Here is an 18,364-nt window from a genome sequence, read left to right as displayed (position 1 = left end):
GATTACGTGAATAATGGTTGTCTAAGTTTATGTTTTCAGTTAAAGCTTTCAATTTTACTATCAGATTAATGTATGATACTTATGTTTTAAGAGTTAGTCACTCGCTAAGCTTTTAGCTCATATTTTCAATGTTTTTCCCCCTTCAAGTAATGGTAAGTTCTCAGAAGACATCTTTACTGCTGCTCTGCCACTCAAAGACTCAGGTTGAAGGAAGCTTAATTGATGACTCTGTATTAGTTAGTACACATGTGTCTGTCTTATAGGGACCAGTGTTGTATGTCGGGCTCACTAAGAGTAAATGCGATAAGTTTCGAGTAAGTATGTTGAAGAAATGTATGTATGCAGGGTTCGAAACAAGTTAAACAGGTTTGTTAGGCAGTAAGTGCCAGCAAAAAGGGTTGGTAACTGCAGCAGTCACATCTCCTTCTAGGTTAAGAGGATAATCTGAAGCGGGTTGTGAGAATCAACCCCGTTTTTCAGGTGCTTTGAGAGCTATCATTATGCTAATAATCTCTATTCTCATTATCTCCATTTACTATATGATAAAAAGCATATCAAACAAAGTCACCAAAGTATAAGAAGATATTCCACGCAAACACCCAAGCGATCTAGTTACTCAAAGCTAAAAAAATCACCGACTCCTTCAGGAACAAACTTGGCTAAGGAGGATTTAGCACTGTCCACAGAGGAAAGCCACTCGACGAACGCGATGTGTGGCTATAAAACTTTTGAATTAGTTTAGTGAAAATGACCAAGATTTTATGAAGGAAGTTGTTAGCATCACCAGAACTTTGCATGTACATATAGCCTCACTCTTAGGTTTTTGCTATAAAAGGAAGAAAAGACTTTAATTTATGAATATATGTCTAAAGGGTCATTAGATAAGTATCCGACAAAGAGCTACAAAGAAACAAAGTTGAGTTAGATTGGAACACACTCTATAGGATCGTTACCAGTGTAGCTCGATACTTAGAGTACTTGCATCGTGGTTGTAATATAATGATTTTGCATTTTTGACATCAAACCACACAATATTCTTTTGGATGGTGACTTTTGTCCCAAGATTTCAGATTTTGGGCTTGCCAAGCAATGCAAGGTTAAAGAAAGTCATGTGTCGATCATAGACGTAAAAGGGACAGTGGGATTCATTGCACTTGAATTAATGTTCAGGAACTTTAGTAGGATTTCTTATATATCTGATGTTTATAGCCATGGAATGTTAGCAACTGTGAGACAAATTGTGGCCTTTGCTTTTGTTCTGATGGATATCATCTTGAAACCTACGAAGAGGGTAACTTTCTAGAAATACTAGTTGTGTAGAATAGGAAATAAATTTTGTATGAATGAAATAAAAATGTTTGCTCACATTTTTTTAAACTTTTGTTGTTGTTCCAACAATTCTCTCTTTTCCCTTCTTCGCTCACAATTTTTCTGGTGTCGGATCCATTCTCTTCTGTCTTTGAACATCTAATCTTAGCTTGATACTCCAACATACAGAAGCACAACAACAACTAATCTCCACTGATCCAGGGTCGTGAGTGAGATGGTGAAGGAAGAGAGAAAGAGTTTTTTATTTGAGAGAGGGAAATGAAAATGGAAGAGAGAAATATTATTTTATTTGATAATTTTGGTAGGAAGGAAACCAAATTTGAGAGGGAAATGAAAATAGGAGAGGGAGGGAAACAAAAAATAAAGTGAAAATGATATACGATCACCTACCAAATGCTACACGATCGCTGAGCTCGACTACACGATCGCTGAGTAACAAAATGTTATAAAATCGCCTACCCAATGCTATATGATTGCCTACCAAATGCTACATGATCGCTGAGCTCGGCTACACGATCGTTTAGCTTTGCTACACAATCGCTAAGTAACAAAATGCTATACGATCGCCCACCCAATGCTATACGATCGCTTACCAAATGCTACATGATCGTTGAGCTCGACTACACGATCGCTTAGCTCTGCTACACAATCGCCTACCAAATATTATACGATCGCTTACCCAATGCTATACGATTGCCTACCAAATGCTATACGATCGCTTACCAAATTGGAGGCCTATCAAATATCTGAAATATTCCGTCAATCTCTGCTTTTTTAACCCTTTTACTTGACACGAAAAAAATGTCAAGTGAGAGCTTCTTATACTTGACACAAGACCTTATATTACTTGACATGAAAATCATGTCAAGTAAAGGTTCACATGAAAATATCCGAAATATTTTGTCAATCTCCGCTTTTTTAACCCTTGACACGTGACCTTATATTACTTGACACAAAAATTGTGTCAAGTAAAGGTTCACGTGAAAATATCCAAAATATTCCGTCAATCTCCGCTTTTTTAACCCTTTCACTTGACTTTGTTTGTCCAAAATTCATATTACTTGACGTTTTTTCCACATAAACGTCAAGTAATTAAAAACTACAAGTGTCAAGTAATGTAGATTTTGTAGTAGTGATCTTTTTTTGTTGAGTTAAACAATTGACTACTTCAAGTAGGAAAGCAACCGTAGATATACTCAATGACGAAATCTTGACTTAGGTGGAGTGGGGTCTTCACTTATTAACGAGACTGATTTCCATTTCTGACTCGTAGACCAAATATGTTAAAATTCATAACATATATTTTATTGGGAAATTCTTAAAGTTGAAACTTGCTATGTATTTGTCCTAAGGGCATTTTGGTCATTTTACATTGCTCTACTGTATTAAGGTTTGTCTTAGTCTATTTATATCTTGGGTCTGTGATGTATGGATAAGTTGAATAACAAAGAATTCTTCTATCGTTGTTTTTCTCCCTGGTCTAGGGTTTTTCATGTAAAACTTTCGTTGTTCTTCTTTATTTCAATACTTAAGAAGCAGAAATTGTCCGTCGTATCAAGCATTGCGTATAAACATCAATGTTGATGAAACAACAACGTTGGATAAAAGCCTGTTCCCGTATCCTAGCGACGATCTGAACAATAGGAGCACCAGTTATTAGAGATATTAAAATAAACATCAAATGAGAGATACAACATTAACACACGTTCTTCAGTACTAGCAATTGCTTTTGGACGAATATTTCTTGTTATGAATTGATCATATCAATTTTTCTTTTTTGTCTTTGTTTTAACAAGGGTAACTTGGGGAGAAGAAGATAATACTTCTCAGATTAATTCATTAATAATAGTTGCATATATTTATGTAGAGTGGGTTAACTAACTAACCACTCAAGAAAAAGAAATAGAAAATAAAATGCAACTAATACTTCCCCTCAAGTTGGACTAAACCTTTATAATTCCCAACTTGGATAACAATGGATACAAATGAACAACACACCTAATGTCTTTATAGACATATCAGCTAATTGAAATTGACTTCAAAGAGGCAACAACTTGACAAAACCATTTGCTACTCGATCTCTAACAAAATGGCAGTTCAACTCTATGTGTTTCGTTCGTTCATGAAAAATGGGATTAATGGCTATGTGCTTTGTTGCTTGATTGTCACAAAACAATAGAAGTGGAGTTTGAACCTTAATTCTCGAATCTATGAGCAAAGAAGAAAATCATATTAATTCACAAGATATCAATGCAAATGCTTTATGCTTTGATTGATGATCTTGAAACTATACTTTGTTAACAACGCTTTGGTATATATCTAAGAGACAAATCCATATAGACTTCAAATAATTCACCATGGAGAAAGGTATTGTTAACATCTAGTTGAACAATAATATGCCAATTTTTGGAAACTGTTATTGTAAGAAGACCTCAAACTAGGACAAGTTTAGTCATAGATGAGAAAGTTTCAATAAAATCTAGCCCCTCCTATGAAGTATATCTATGCACCTTGTAACGCTCAATGAACCCAAGACCTCAAACTAGGACAAGTTTAGTCATAGATGAGAAAGTTTCAATAAAATCTAGCCCCTCCTATGAAGTATATCTATGCACCTTGTAACGCTCAATGAACCCAAGACCTCAAACTAGGACAAGTTTAGTCATAGATGAGAAAGTTTCAATAAAATCTAGCCCCTCCTATGAAGTATATCTATGCACCTTGTAACGCTCAATGAACCCATTTATAACTAATGCTATGCTTATTCTTGGTAAAAGAACAATTGTCCAAGTTCTAATTTCATAGCATCTTTCCAATGAGCATAAGGCAAGGTTTGGTGGTAAAATTGTGGTTCATGGTGAGAAGAAACCTATAATAAAAAGGTTCTGAAGGAAGAAGACAAAGGGTGATATAAAAAAAAAAAAAAAAAAAAAAAAAAAAAAAAAAAAAAAAAAAAAAAACATATTTGTGGGGAGGATAACAGGTAGATGACTCAGATGATGGTAGTGGATGGTTAAGGAGATTGCAATAGTAATCTTGAAGATAAGATGACATTTTAATAGAACTAGAGGATTTGCATGGTGCTAACATTGGAGCAGTAGGAATGATAGGAGATAAGGAAGAGGAGCCTCAAGGTGAGGCTTAGGATGAAGAGGAAGTTGTGAAAATAGAAGGCTGAAGTAATTGGTCTGAAAAATTAGGTAATGATGAAGTTGTGGTAGTGGAGGGAGTTTCTGAATTATGGATAGGAGTGTCAGTAGGAAAAGAATTCTCTGGTGTATTTTCTGGAGTGTAAATATTAGGCAAGGCATTGGGCAAAGTTGGATAGTTCTCTGGCGTAATTTTCAGGTGGTGAGGGATATGGCAGATTAAACGCACGACTTGGGTAACACAACATTAAAAAAAGGGTCGGTTTGCTCACTATGCTTTTGAAAGAAACGAATATATTCTCATGAAAAAAAACATCCCGGGAGACAAAAAGAATTCTTGCTTATTTGTATCAAAACTTAAAAGCCTTCATGCCATGAGAGTAACCAACAAAAACAATTGGAACAACTCTTGGAGAGAACTTAGTTCGTTTTGCATGCATTATTGAAGCATAACATAAGCATCCAAAAACCTATAACAAAAAATAATCAACAACTACTCCATTTAACAATTCATTGGGAGTTTTCCATTTCAATGAATTGAACTAACCGTCAAAATGCATTTAGACCAAAGATTAAACAAAACTCGGACTTCAAAAAATAAACCACGTGCCACATTTAAGATACGTTAATGTTTCCGTTCAATAATTGAATTATGTTCAATGTACAATCTCTTTACTATGAAAAATTCATCAAACAACAATTTCGAGACATAACTAATCGAAAGGCTTTAGACTCTCAAATAGTCATCGAGACTTAACATTCAAATTCTGGACACCAAATGCCTCCTTTATATCTTCCCATATTGTCATAAATGCACTCTAAACGAACTTCGTCCTTTTTACCCACTTCTTGAAATTTTAGATCAATCCTTTCCCATTCTACACGACCAAAATTCTTCGAAGTCTTGTCCTTTGTGTTTTAAAATGTGGTGGGAACCTATAACCAACCAAGTTCATGATCATATTTGGACCGCCCATGTTGTCCATTGTTTTAGATGTAAAAAAGAGCTCGCAAAGTTTGTCTTGATTTTGTGCGAGATGAAGAAAGTGAAACCACACTTTCAAAAGGAATTTGGAATCTTCTATTAAATGTCATCAAAAGTGTGGAAGTGATCTTAAGTTAATTCTTATGCCACAACATTCTCAAAAAGAAATCTTCTGATCATTCTATCCAATTGTCCCACCTCCAAAGTCTTCTTCTGAATGATTTCAAAACGTGTTATTGCTTGAACCAAGATTTGTCTTTTCTTATCCTAAAATAAAGATTTCAAGGACTTAAAACAAGAAACAAACCCCCAAACCTAATCCAAGCATTGGTTTCGCATACAAAACACTGAAATTCTCCTTCAAAACCACCCTCCATTCTCCCACCTTCCTGTAATTCCTTCACCTTCTTGTTTACTCTCAACTCATCCATTCCTTCCATTTATGGATTTCAAGGCGACCACTTTTCTTCTTATCATCTTCTTCATCATCGTAACTTGCCAAACTCTGTCTTCAGACCAAAAGACTGAAGCTTGTGCTCCAAAATCCTGCGGGAAAGGTCCAAATATAAGCTACCCTTTCCGGATAGCTAATTCACACAGCCCCTTCTGTGGAATCCCAAGCTTCGATATTGCCTGCAAAGATGAAAACCCAATTATCAGAATTGCAGAAGATGATTATATTATCAGAGATATTTTCTACAAAAACCATTCTTTTCTTTTGACAAATGCTGCGGCTTATGATGTGAACTCCCCAACTCCTCTTCATAATTTGAGCCTCCAACGAACCCCCTTCAGTTTCAGTTCAAATCCTTATGGATTCTTCTTCTTCTACAACTGTACTTCCCTTCCTCCCGATCATAGCTTCCCAATTGGTTGTTCTAGCACAGGCAAACTCCATTCTTTTGCTTCTTTCAGTGATGGATCTTTGGGGTCCATTAACTCCTCTTACCATTCTTGTCAATCCTTGGTTGCGATGCCTTTGCACTTCAGTAATAATGAGGAAGAGGATTTTAATGAGTTGTTCAAGAAGAGTTATTCTGATGTCTTGAAGATGGGATTCAGTTTAAATTGGAGTGCTCAAAATTGTAGCAAATGTGAGACAAGTGGTGGCCGATGTGGATTCCAAAGCAACAAGTTTGTTCGCTTTTGTTCTGATGGATGTCATCTCGAAACCTGCAAACAGGGTAACTTTCTAAAAATATTAGTTCTATAGAATAGGAAATGAGTATTTGTATCTATCAACTGGAATTTTTTGCTCATTTGTTGGCGGTCTTTTTCAAAACAAAGTTTTCTAAATTTTTGTTGTTTTTCCGGTTTTTTTTTCTTTTCCCCTCTTTGCTCACGATTTGTTTGGTGTTGGATCCATTTTCTTGTGTGTTGGAACGCCTAATCTTAGCTTGATACTCCAACATACAGAAGCAGAACAACAACCAATCTCAACTGATCCAAGACTTCCAGATTTGATTACCTTTCTTCCTTGTAGTAAACAATTGGCAAATTCATGCAGGAAAGGAACTGTAGTCTGTAGATATAATTAATGGTAAAATCTTGACTTAGCTGGAGTGGGGTCTTCACTCATCAATGAGAGTGACTCCCACTTATGATTTCCCAGATCTATTAAATCGACAAGGTGTCTCATTGGGAAATTCTTAAGAAGCATTGTTCGTTGAATCAAGCAATCTGTTCAAACATCTATGTTGACTAAAAGTCGTCTCCTTCGCCATCTTTTTTTTATGATATTATTTTAGCTCTGCCTTTCTTAAAAGTTGACCGTCCGCTCGGATTTGATTATCTGTTTATGAGCATTTGTAGTTCAAGAAATTGGAAATGCGTCTCAAATTTGACCTCCCTAAACCCCAGCATCAGCAACATCTTCTTCATTTCCTTCATCGCTATTCATCTTTTCCCATGTTTAGGGTTTAGGATTTAGGGAGAAAATTTGAATTCAAGTGCAACGACAACAAGATCACAAGGATTGAATCAACTCATTGGAATGGAATAAAACGTTGTGAACATCAGCCAATCGAATTAAGAATGACGGTGCAAGATCAGACCTCTTCGATGATTACTGACCTGAAAATCAAATTGAAACAGTGAATGTTGGATAAAAATCTTGTGTTTTTCTTCACCATCGTTTGGTTTGAACTTTGATCTTCAGCTCTGTTTCGGCGATGAGGCCAACGACAAATTTAAAGCTTGCGATGTGGATTATAACTGCGGAGATTTGGTTTACATATCGTATCCATCTGGGGAATGAGCGGCAAGAGTTCTGCGATCGGCAAGAGTTTGGACTGAATTGCAAAGACAACAAGACCACAACGATTCAAATCAACACTATGGAATATAACGTTGTGGATATCAGCCAATTGGATATAGAATGAGGATAGCAAGATCAGAGTTGTTCCTTGCTTGGGAAAATGGGTTAAAACACTCTTTCTCAACACAAATGATTTTTGCTTACTTTTTAAGGTTTAAGAAGACTTTTTGCTTCCTCATCATTAAGCAATTTTACATTATTTTTTTTCATCTTCTTTCTATGCGATCAACTTCGACAATTCCACACAGTCACTACCACGAGCTCTGACCTTCTTCTTCTTCTCTCCTTTATTCTCGGGTGTTGCAGAGTGAGAGTGCAAGAGTAAAACTACGAGAGAAAGAGAGACAAGAGAGCAATCTATGAGAAGAAAGGGAATGGGAAAGCTAGAGTACAAAAGCGAGTACAAGAGCGAAAAAGCCCATTCTCCATGTGCGAAATTCATATTTGGCAATTTTACCCAAATTTGACGTTAATAAAGGGTTAAAAAAAAACTTCATTTTCAAAAAGTGGAACAAATCTCTTTTTTCCCCAAATTTGGATTATTCATTCGGCGAACACCTCATACAAAATTGATTAAATGACTCCTAAGGCTCAAAATGATTTTTTGCCCCATGTTTTAAAATTTAAGAAATTTGACCTTCTGCTTACCTCATCATCAATTAATTTTACAAAACTATCCTTATTTCTTTTTCTTCCGGTGCTCTTCTTCTCCAATGCAATCAACTTCGATGAGACCAAGCACTAGTTTCGGTGACTCCACACGAGCAGCACCGGTCGTCCTCCTCTTCTTCTCTCCTTCTATTTAGTTTGTGTTGTAGAGCGAGACCAAGTGTTATAGATCGATCTGTGAGAGAAAAGGGAGAGAGAAAGCTAGAGTGCAAAAGCGAGAACAAGAGAGCGAGATAGTGACAAAAAAAGAGAGGAGTGATCTGTGAAAAGAAAGAGAACAAGAAAGCGAGAGTATAGAAATGAGAAAACTCATTCCGCATGCACCGAAAAAAACCTCATTTTAAAAAGTGGAGCAAGTGTCAATTTTTTCTCCCAAAAATTGGCACATCCATATGGTAACCATTAGGGTACCGGGTCTCTGTGGGCTAATTCTCCATTTTGTTTGTTTGTTTGAAATTAATTAAAATTGGTTTAACCTACAAGTCACAGTCATTATTATTATTATTTGGAGTACAGTATTATTTTTATTTTTATTTATTTTAATGAAGGATTAAAATTTTTTTTAGCATTTTTATTGTAAACTTAATACAAAAAGAAATTATATTATGAAATTAAATTAAAAATGAAATAAAATAACACTAATACAAACACTAGATTACAATTTTTTTAAAATATATATATAGTTATTAAAAATATTAGAAAATACATTATATATGTTAATATATTATTAAAAAAACAATTAACAAATATTCAAATCGAGTTCAAGGTCGGGGACAAGGAAGGTTGGGGACTCGAATTCTTGGTCTTTTCTAATTATACTGTTTTTGGATTAACCTAATGCCTAATTTTATTATTGAGTTTGACTTTTTCTTTTACTCATTCTTTTTGTAAAACAATCTTGTGATCTATAGATTTGCATGCCAATTACTTCCCATGGCAGGAAAAAGTGTTCAATGGAAAAAGGCCATCATGGGTAATTATTATTCTTATGGTTAGAAAGCGAGCTAACTTGACTATCAAAAATAGAATGACATTATTCTAAAACTTGATTTCAGGTGCATCTGCTTCAGGAACCATCATTTTGATAATCTCTGTTATCATCATCTCCATCTACTCTACGAGAAAAAACATATCAAACAAAGACAAAATTGAAGAAAGTATAAGAAGTTATTCCACACAAACGCCCAAACGATATAGTTATTCAAAACTGAAGAAAATCACTAACTCCTTCAAGAACAAACTTGGTCAAGGAGGATTTAGCACTGTCTATAGAGGAAAGCTACCTGATGAACGCGACGTGGCTGTGAAACTTTTGAATCAGATTAGTGAAAATGGCCAAGATTTCATGAATGAAGTTAACATCACCAGAACTTCGCATGTAAATATAGTCTCACTGCTAGGTTTTTGCTACAAGAGGAAGAAAAGAGCTTTAATTTATGAATATATGCCTAGAGGGTCATTAGATAAGTTTATATCCCACAAAGGGCCAAAAAGAAACAACATTGAATTGGATTGGAACACACTTTATAGGATTGTTATCGGTGTAGCACGAGGCTTAGAGTACTTACATCGTGGTTGCAACACAAGGATTTTGCATTTTGACATCAAACCACACAACATTCTTTTGAACGATAACTTTTGTCCCAAGATCTCAGATTTTGGGCTTGCGAAGCAATGCAAGTCCAAAGAAAGTCATGTGTCGATGACAGGCGTAAAAGGGACGGTAGGATTCATTCCACCCGAAGTAATATTTAGGAACTTTGGTAAGGTTTCTCACAAGTACAATGTTTATAGCTATGGGATGTTGGTTCTTGAAATGGTGGGTGCAAGAAAGAATCCCAATGATGGAGTCGACCAGAGGAGTGAAGAGTATTTTCCTGATTGGATATACAAGGATCTTACCCAAAATGAAATAGATGGAGGTCGTTGGTGGGGCATCACTAAGGAAGATGAAGATATGGCAAGAAAAATGATAATTGTGGGGTTGCATTGTATTCAGACATCGCCCGATGACAGGCCGTCAATGACCGATGTGGTTGCAATGTTGGAAGGCAGTGTTGAAGGCTTACAGATTCCACCAAAACCCTACTTGTTCGGACGTCCAGTCATTGAGCGGCCCCAATCTTCTTCTTCTTCTTCTTCTTCTTCTTCTTCATCCAACTGAATTTCTAATGATAGTTTGATATTCTAACCGAGTTGCAGAACAACAATCATATTTTCCCTTGAAGGAAGACTCAGATTTCATGTCCTTTATCCTTTTGAGTAATACAAACTTGTATATGATTTGATGACAATCACAAAACTATAAAGTGGAGGAAAATTTCACCTGAAATTTTGTTTTAAACTACGCATTTGATGAATATTTAACAGTCTGTGGTACTGTTTACAATTAGGGTACTTGGTTTACTTTTACATATCCTCCTTCTAGGAAAATGAGAGGGAGAAGTGTTGTGAGCTGTAAGAACCTGAGTAGGAGATGATAATCATATACAAATCTACATTTAAAATTAATTCGTTGGCAATATAACCTGAAAATTAACTAGTTAAATCATAGAATAAACCGTCAAGATCATACCTCTACAATTTTTGTCACAAAAATAAAATCAAAACATTTCTAAAGAAAAATTGCAAAACCTGATGAGCTTCCATGGCAGACAAGGTTGAAGATTGGCATAGAGACAGCAAGTGCTCTGGCCTTTGTTCATGCTTCTGAGACCATCTACCGTGACATTAAAACCACCGACATTCTTCTTGACAACAACTATGGTGTTAAAAGTCTCCGATCTCGGACTATCTCGCCTTTTTCCTACGCAGGCCACCCGTGTTTCAACTGATCCACAAGAAACTCCTGGCTACGCCGATGTGGAGTATTACGAATGTTATCAACTTACAAATAAAAGCGACGTCTTTAGCTTTGGAGTAGTAGTGGTTGAGCTGATTCAAGCAAGTTTCGTTTAACTTACAAATAAAAGCGACATCTTGTTTATTCTCAACTCATCCATTCCTTCCATTTATGAATTCCAAGAAAACCCTTTTTCTTCTTGTATCTTCTTCATCATCTTAACTCGTTGAACTCTGTCATGAGACCAAAAGTTTGATGCTTGTGCTCCAAAATCCTGTGGGAAAGGTCCAAGTATAAGCTGCCGTTTCTGGATAGCTCATTTGCACAGCCCTTTCTGTGGATTCCCAAGCTTCAAAATCGCCTGCAAAGATGAAACCCCAGTTACCAGAATTTCAGATGATGATTATATTATCAGAGACATTTCCTACAAAAACCATTTTCTTTTTTTTTGACAAATGCTACGGTTTACGATGTGAACTCCCCAACTCCTCTTCAAAATTTCAGCCTCCACCAAACCCTAATCACATACAGTTCAGATACTTATGGTTTGTTCTTCTTCCACGACTGTACTTCCCTTCCTCCCAATTATAGATACTCAATTAATTATACTTATGGGAACCATGAACTCTCTGTTAGACCCCGATCATTCATACATATAAGAGGAGGGGTAAAAGGGGAATTACTCCTAAGATAGTGGGAGAAGGTTGTAACCGTCAAGGTAATGGAATTCCAGAGGGGGGACCACTGGGTTGAGCTTTACAACAGAAGGGAGGGAGGCCTTAGGAGGCAGGAATCTTTTAGGGAAAGCTGCCATAGCTGAAGCCCTCTCCAATTGGGTGTATTGCTGCGTTCTATTCTTTATCTTTATTATCATTTCCATTTCTTGTCCTTTTTTCTGGTGTATTTTTTATTTCACTGAGTCTGTGAATATCTTTTGATAATAAAATAACTCTAGAACAGAGGTTGTTGCCCTGTTTCTTCTGGTTGCCATTGTTGTTGGTGTTGGGTTTTACTGATTGCAAGGAAAGGTACCTAACACTCTCTTACAATTCTTGTCAATCCCATGCACTTTAGTAATAATGAGAAAAAGGATTTTTCTGGGTTGTTCAGGAAGAGTAATTCTGATGTCTTGAAGATAGGTTTCGGTCTAACTTTTTGTTGTTTTTCCGAATTCTTTTTCGCCCCCTCTTCGTTGGATTCATTCTCTTCTGTGTTTGAACGCCTGACCTTATTCTCGATACTCCAACATCCAGAAGCACAAAAACAACCAATATCCACCGATCGAAGACTTCCAGATTTGAATATCTTTTTTCCCTTGAACTAAGCAATTGACTAATTCAAGCAGGAAAGCAACGGTAGATTCAATTAATAGTTAAATCTTGACTTAGCTGTAGTGGGGTCTTCACTCATCAGCGAGAGTGACTTCCATCTCTGACTTCCCTGACCAAACATATTCAAAATCATAACTTATATTTTTCTGGGAAATTCTTAAGAAGCAGAAATTATTCGTCGAATCAAGCAATCCTCTGTTCATGTTCATGAGCTCTCTTAACGGAAATGAAAACTCCCGTCCCTCTATTTCTCTTCTCATTCTTCTTCAGAATCGTGTGGTTTGATCTTCAGCTCTGTTTCGGCGATGACGCCCACGAGGAATTCAAAGATTGCAGTGTGTATTACAACTGTGGAGATTTGGTTAACATCTCGTATCCATTCTGGGGGAATGACCGGCAGGACTTTTGCGGTCGGCGAGAATTTGGACTCAATTGCAAAGATAATAAAACCACCACGATTCAAATCAATTCTATGGAATATAATGTTGTGAAAATCAGTCAATCGGATCATAGACTGACGATCGCAAGATCAGATCTGTTCGATGATTACTGCCCTAATAATCAAATCAAAACGGCGACCTTGGATCATAGTCCGTTCAAGTATTCTTCGAATGATCTGAATCTGTCTGTGTGGTACGATTGTCCACCTCTAGAAGGATTCCTGGGGGATTTCAGGTTCTCGTGCGGATCGGAAGTGGAAATAATCGGGAGAGCGAATTATGCTTTGGAGACGAAGGATGCGATGTATTGGAGAAAAAACATGAGCGACTGTGAATTGCACATTGAAGTGACAATTACGATGGAGGTATTGAAAGAAGGAGAAATGAATAGAACGATAGTGGTGGAAAGGGGAATAAAAGAAGGGTTTGAAGTGGAATACGGGGATTTCTATACGGTATCGTGCGAGGGGTGCAAGGAATATGGAGGCAAATGCGGTGGAAATGCGACTCATGAGTTTTACTGTATTTGTGGAAATGGAGATATACATCCTTATGTTTGCAAACCTCCTTCCTCTGCTCCTCGCGGTATGTTTAATTCCTTCTTCATTCTTCTTCTCTATCATTAATACTGCAGTTATCAATGATAGTAATAGATAATACATTTATCAAATTAAAAGTTATAAATGATAGTAATGGATAGCACATTTCTTAAATTAAAAGTTATCAATGATAGCAATTGATAGCACACATGGATAGTGATAAGTTGATAACAACTATCATTGATACTCACTACTAACAACATCACTAATAGTTAGTACATTTCTTAAATTGAAAGCTATCACTGATAGCAGTTGATAACACATTTTTTAAATTGAAAGTTATAAGTGATAGCAACGGATAACACACATCTCAAATTGAAAGCTATCACTAAGAACATATCAATGAAAGTCACTGACAGCAAATGTCAATGATATTCACTAATAGCAGTTATCAGTGATAGCAACTGATAGTATATTTCTCAAATTGAAAGTTATGTAGTGCACAAAATGGTGTTGGGCGTGGGTTTTTTGGTTTTTTACCATTTTTTGTTCTATATATGCAATCATTTTGTCCTTATACTACATATTCTATTATTTTGCACTTGAATTCCATTTATGCAACTAACTCTTACCATAAAATTTTAAAAGAATATTTTTTTTCATTTTAAAATTGAGATTTGACTAAAATTGTAATTTAATTTAATTTATTTTCCATAATTTAATATTTTAATTTTACTATGTCTTAAAATAAAATTTCTAAACTTTTATTAGTTTAACTAATTTGATAATGATTTTTTTACTGTAATATGCTAATATAAAATTAAAATAAACTAGTATTTTAATCTTAAAATCAATTCTTGAAAAATTATATATTTCTAAAGTTTAAGGGGAAAAAAATTTTAAAGTTTGAATTTTATTTTTTTATATGGTCTCTAAATGGTTAAAAACCAACCTTTCATTCGAGTTTAAAAAGTGATTCTCAACCTTCACAAGCTAGTTAAATTGACTAAAAAAATTGAAAATATAATTAAATTAAATTAACCAAAAACATTATTGTTACCTAGAGATACCTTGTGCAAAGCACACTAATAAAATTTGAATGGTAACTTTGAAATCAAAGACACGATTATTTAATATAATAACACTTTATTTTAAACTAATAAGAAAGGTAAACGAAATTTTGAAAACTCATCTAATAACAGTAATAATATTTTAAAAAAAATCAAAGAGAAAAAAAAGTTAGGAGAGAGAGAAAGAGTATTTAAAAAAATTATTGTTGCAATTAAAATAAATTTAAATTTTAAAATAAAGAAAAAAAAGTAACCCATGAAGTTAAAATTGGGAAAGGTATAAGAAATCGAGTCTTTCTAGATCCTTAGTGGGACTTAGAATGTCTAATTCAGCTCAAACACAATCCATAAGACAATATCAGAAATAGGTGTATTAAGTTTCTAAGATTTCAAGTTGTACTATTTTACTTCTCGAGTTTTTTGTAAATAGGGTTAAAAGGTAACTTTTTAATAATTATTTTAAATATTAACATGGCATTTAATTTTTTTAAACAATGATCTTTTCTCTCTACCTTCGCTCCCACCTCATTCCTAATTCTTCTTTAATTATATTGCTAATGAGAGTGTTGAAATGAATGCATCAAACTTGAATATAGCTCTCAATTAATTTAAGATATAAACTCTCTAAACATGTTATTGAATTATATACATTGCAATTATGAGTGACATGTTTACGCGTAAATATATTCATGACAAATTTTGGTAAAAAAGAAAAAATTGGATGCATAATATCACAATTTATGCAATATAGCACAATTTTAAGCTTCACAAGATTAGAGTGAAAAGTTCAATCATTACCAATCAATCTATACTAACGAGTCACAGATCACTTATTGAAGTCTATCAATAATAAGTGATATCGTATTTTTTTGGAATTTAAGAATGGTTCCAATTCTCGTCAATCCTCGATTGAGGTGCCTATTAAGACTCTAGTGACGTGGATGGTGATTTTTCTGGGTCTTTGAGGAAGAGTTATTCTGACATCTTGAAGATGGGCTTCAGCCTTCAGTTTAAATTGGAATGCCCTAAAATTGTAGCAACTGTAAGACAAGTGGTGGTGAATAATATTCTTGGCCTTACTTATAAACTGTTTTTGCATTAACTTGCTTATAATATTCTTGAGTTTGACTGTTTCTTTTTTCATTCTTTTTTTAAAACAATCTTGTGATCTAACGACTTGCTTGCCAATTGCTTCCCATGGCAGGAAAAAGTAGAACACGGGAAAAGGCCATCATAGGTAAAAACTAGAACTTGATGTTAAATTATAGACATTATCAGTCTTGTGGTTGGAAAGTGAGCTAACTTGACAATCAACTGGAATATAATGACATTATTCTAGAACTTGATTTCACATTAGAGATATTAACTTGACTATCAAACCCATTTTTCAGGTGCTTTGGGAGCCGTCATTGTGTTAGGACTCTTTGTTATCACCATCTCCATCTACTACACGAAAAAAAGCATGTCAAACAAACAAAAAATTGAGGAAAATATAAGGAGATATTCCACACAAATACCCAAGCGATATAGTTACTCAAAGCTGAAAAAAATCACTCACTCCTTCAAGAACAAACTTGGCCGAGGAGGATTTAGCACGGTCTACAAAGGAAAGCTACCCGATGGACGCGACGTGGCTGTGAAACTTTTAAATGAGTCAAGAGAAAATGGTCAAGATTTTATGAATGAAGTCGTTAGCGTCACCAAAACATCACATGTAAATATAGTCTCACTCTTAGGTTTCTGCTACGAGAGGAAGTACAAAGCTTTGATTTATGAATATATGCCTAGAGGGTCATTAGATAAGTATATATCTCATAAAGGGCTACAGAGAAACAAAGTTGAGTTAGATTGGAACACACTCTATAGGATCGTTATCGGAGTAGCACGAGGCTTAGAGTACTTGCATCGTGGTTGCAACACAAGGATTTTGCATTTTGACATCAAACCACACAATATTCTTTTGGACAATGACTTTTGTCCCAAGATCTCTGACTTTGGACTTGCCAAGCAATGCAAGGCCAAACAAAGTCATGTGTCAATGACATGCGTAAAAGGGACGATAGGATTCATTGCACCTGAAGTAATATCAAGGAACTTTGGTAAGGTTTCTCACAAGTCTGATGTTTATAGTTATGGAATGTTGGTTCTTGAAATTGTGGGGGCAAGAAAGAACCCCAATGATGGAGTGGAGCAGAGGAGTGAAGAGTATTTTCCTGATTGGATATATAAGGATATTATACAAAGTCAAATAGTTGGAGGCTGTTGGTGGAGCAACACACATGAAGATGAAGAAATGGCAAGAAAAATGATAATTGTTGGGCTGCATTGTATTCAGACATTGCCTAACGACAGGCCGTCCATGACTGATGTCGTTGCGATGCTGGAAGGCAGTATTGATTGCTTACAGATTCCACCAAAACCCAACTTGTTCGAACCTCCAGCCATTGAGAAGCTCCAACAACCTTTTTCCTCTTCATCTAACTGAATCTGTAATGATAGTTTGATATTCTAGCAGAGAAGCAGAACAACGACAATCATATTTACCCTTGAAGGAAGACTCAGATTTCATGTCCTTTACCCTTTTGAGTGATACAAACTTATATATCATTTGATGGCAATCAGGAAAGTATAAAGTGCAGGAAAATTTCACTTAAAATTTTGTTTTAAACTACACACTTGATCAATATTCAACAGCCTATGGTACTGTTTACAATTAGGACTAGAAGACTTAGTTTTGGTTTACTTTTACATCTACTCCTAGGAAAATGAGAGGGAGCTGCAAGAACCTGAATAGGAGATGATAATCATAAACAAATCTACAATTAAAATTAATTCGTTTGGAATATGACCGTCTGAAAATTAACTAGTTAAATCATAGAATGACCCGTCAAGATTATACCTCCTGTACAATTTTTGTCGCGAAAATAAAATCAAAACATTTCTAGAGAAAGATTGCAAAACCTAGTGAGCTTTCATGGCACACGAGGTTGAAGATTGCCGTAGAGACAGCACGTGCTCTGGCTTTTCTTCAATCCACCGTGACATTAAAGGCACCAACATTGTCCTTGACAACAACTTCGATGTTAAAGTCACCGATATTGGACTAGCTTACCTTTTTCCTACACAAGCCACCCATGTTTCAACTGCTCCACAAGGAACTCCTGGCGACGTCGATGCGGAGTATTACGAATGTTATCCAACTTACAAATAAAACCGACGTCTTTAGTATTGGTTGAGCTGATATCTTCAAAGCCTGCAATTGATATCACTATTTTTTATTTTACTGTTTTACCCTTAAACAATTGGCTTTATTATCATTGTATTATCTCTCCTTTTTGGTTATTTTACTCCAGTATGAGTATTGTATTTAACAGAGGATATTTTCTCATTGATGGATAAGATGATTTTCATTCCTCTCAAGTCGAGTAATATGTTGGAACTCCTAAAGAAGCACGACGACTAATTTCCCCTGGTCGAGGACTTTCAAATTTGAGTATCTTTTTTCCTTGAAGTAAAGTAAACAATTGAATAGTTCGAGTTGGTAAGATTCGATGCAAGCATGAAAGCAATTTTAGATATATTTAATGGCGAAATCTTGACTTGGAAAATTTGTTTAAACTTAGCTGGAGTTGTTCTTCAATGAGAGTGACTGGTACTTCGCAGACCAAATCATGTGATTCATAACAATGTTTT

General features: G+C 35.4%; 2 protein-coding genes, 1 long non-coding RNA gene and 1 pseudogene across 4 annotated transcripts in view; 3 read left to right on the top strand and 1 right to left on the bottom strand.

Annotated features, from left to right (window-relative positions):
• The first annotated feature begins 339 nt into the window (after window positions 1–339).
• LOC150034573 (LEAF RUST 10 DISEASE-RESISTANCE LOCUS RECEPTOR-LIKE PROTEIN KINASE-like 2.1) lies at window positions 340–3,003 on the top strand (annotated as a pseudogene).
• Window positions 3,004–5,606: 2,603 nt separating this feature from the next.
• LOC120084043 (LEAF RUST 10 DISEASE-RESISTANCE LOCUS RECEPTOR-LIKE PROTEIN KINASE-like 2.1) lies at window positions 5,607–11,301 on the top strand. Its single transcript, XM_090316257.1, has 2 exons — window positions 5,607–6,647; window positions 9,505–11,301. Exons 1-2 carry the CDS (start codon window positions 5,906–5,908, stop codon window positions 10,611–10,613), a joined length of 1,851 nt encoding a protein of 616 aa, XP_090172383.1. The 5' UTR covers window positions 5,607–5,905; the 3' UTR covers window positions 10,614–11,301.
• Window positions 5,786–18,364, bottom strand: part of LOC120082632 (uncharacterized) — a 43,289-nt gene continuing 30,710 nt past the window's right edge. Inside the window, exons 5-10 of one of the 2 annotated variants that reach the window (XR_016531227.1) lie at window positions 11,975–17,924; window positions 10,018–11,652; window positions 9,733–9,856; window positions 8,429–8,624; window positions 7,537–8,107; window positions 5,786–6,636 (exon numbers count right to left, since the gene is read on the bottom strand). This is a non-coding gene — a long non-coding RNA (uncharacterized LOC120082632). Of the gene's footprint in view, window positions 6,637–7,145; window positions 8,108–8,428; window positions 8,625–9,732; window positions 9,857–10,017; window positions 11,653–11,974; window positions 17,925–18,364 lie in introns of those variants that run through there. The other variant, XR_016531226.1, reaches the window with a different exon arrangement.
• LOC120082630 (LEAF RUST 10 DISEASE-RESISTANCE LOCUS RECEPTOR-LIKE PROTEIN KINASE-like 2.4) lies at window positions 12,849–17,327 on the top strand. The gene is made up of 3 exons (XM_039037882.2): window positions 12,849–13,647; window positions 15,876–15,908; window positions 16,063–17,327. Exons 1-3 carry the CDS (start codon window positions 12,849–12,851, stop codon window positions 17,154–17,156), a joined length of 1,926 nt encoding a protein of 641 aa, XP_038893810.2. The 3' UTR covers window positions 17,157–17,327.

This window comes from Benincasa hispida, chromosome 8 (assembly GCF_027475165.1).
Source record: "Benincasa hispida cultivar pf3 chromosome 8, pf3_genome.v1.1, whole genome shotgun sequence".
NCBI classification, from domain to species: Eukaryota; Viridiplantae; Streptophyta; class Magnoliopsida; order Cucurbitales; family Cucurbitaceae; genus Benincasa; species Benincasa hispida.
This window is presented reverse-complemented; position numbering and strand designations above follow the sequence as displayed.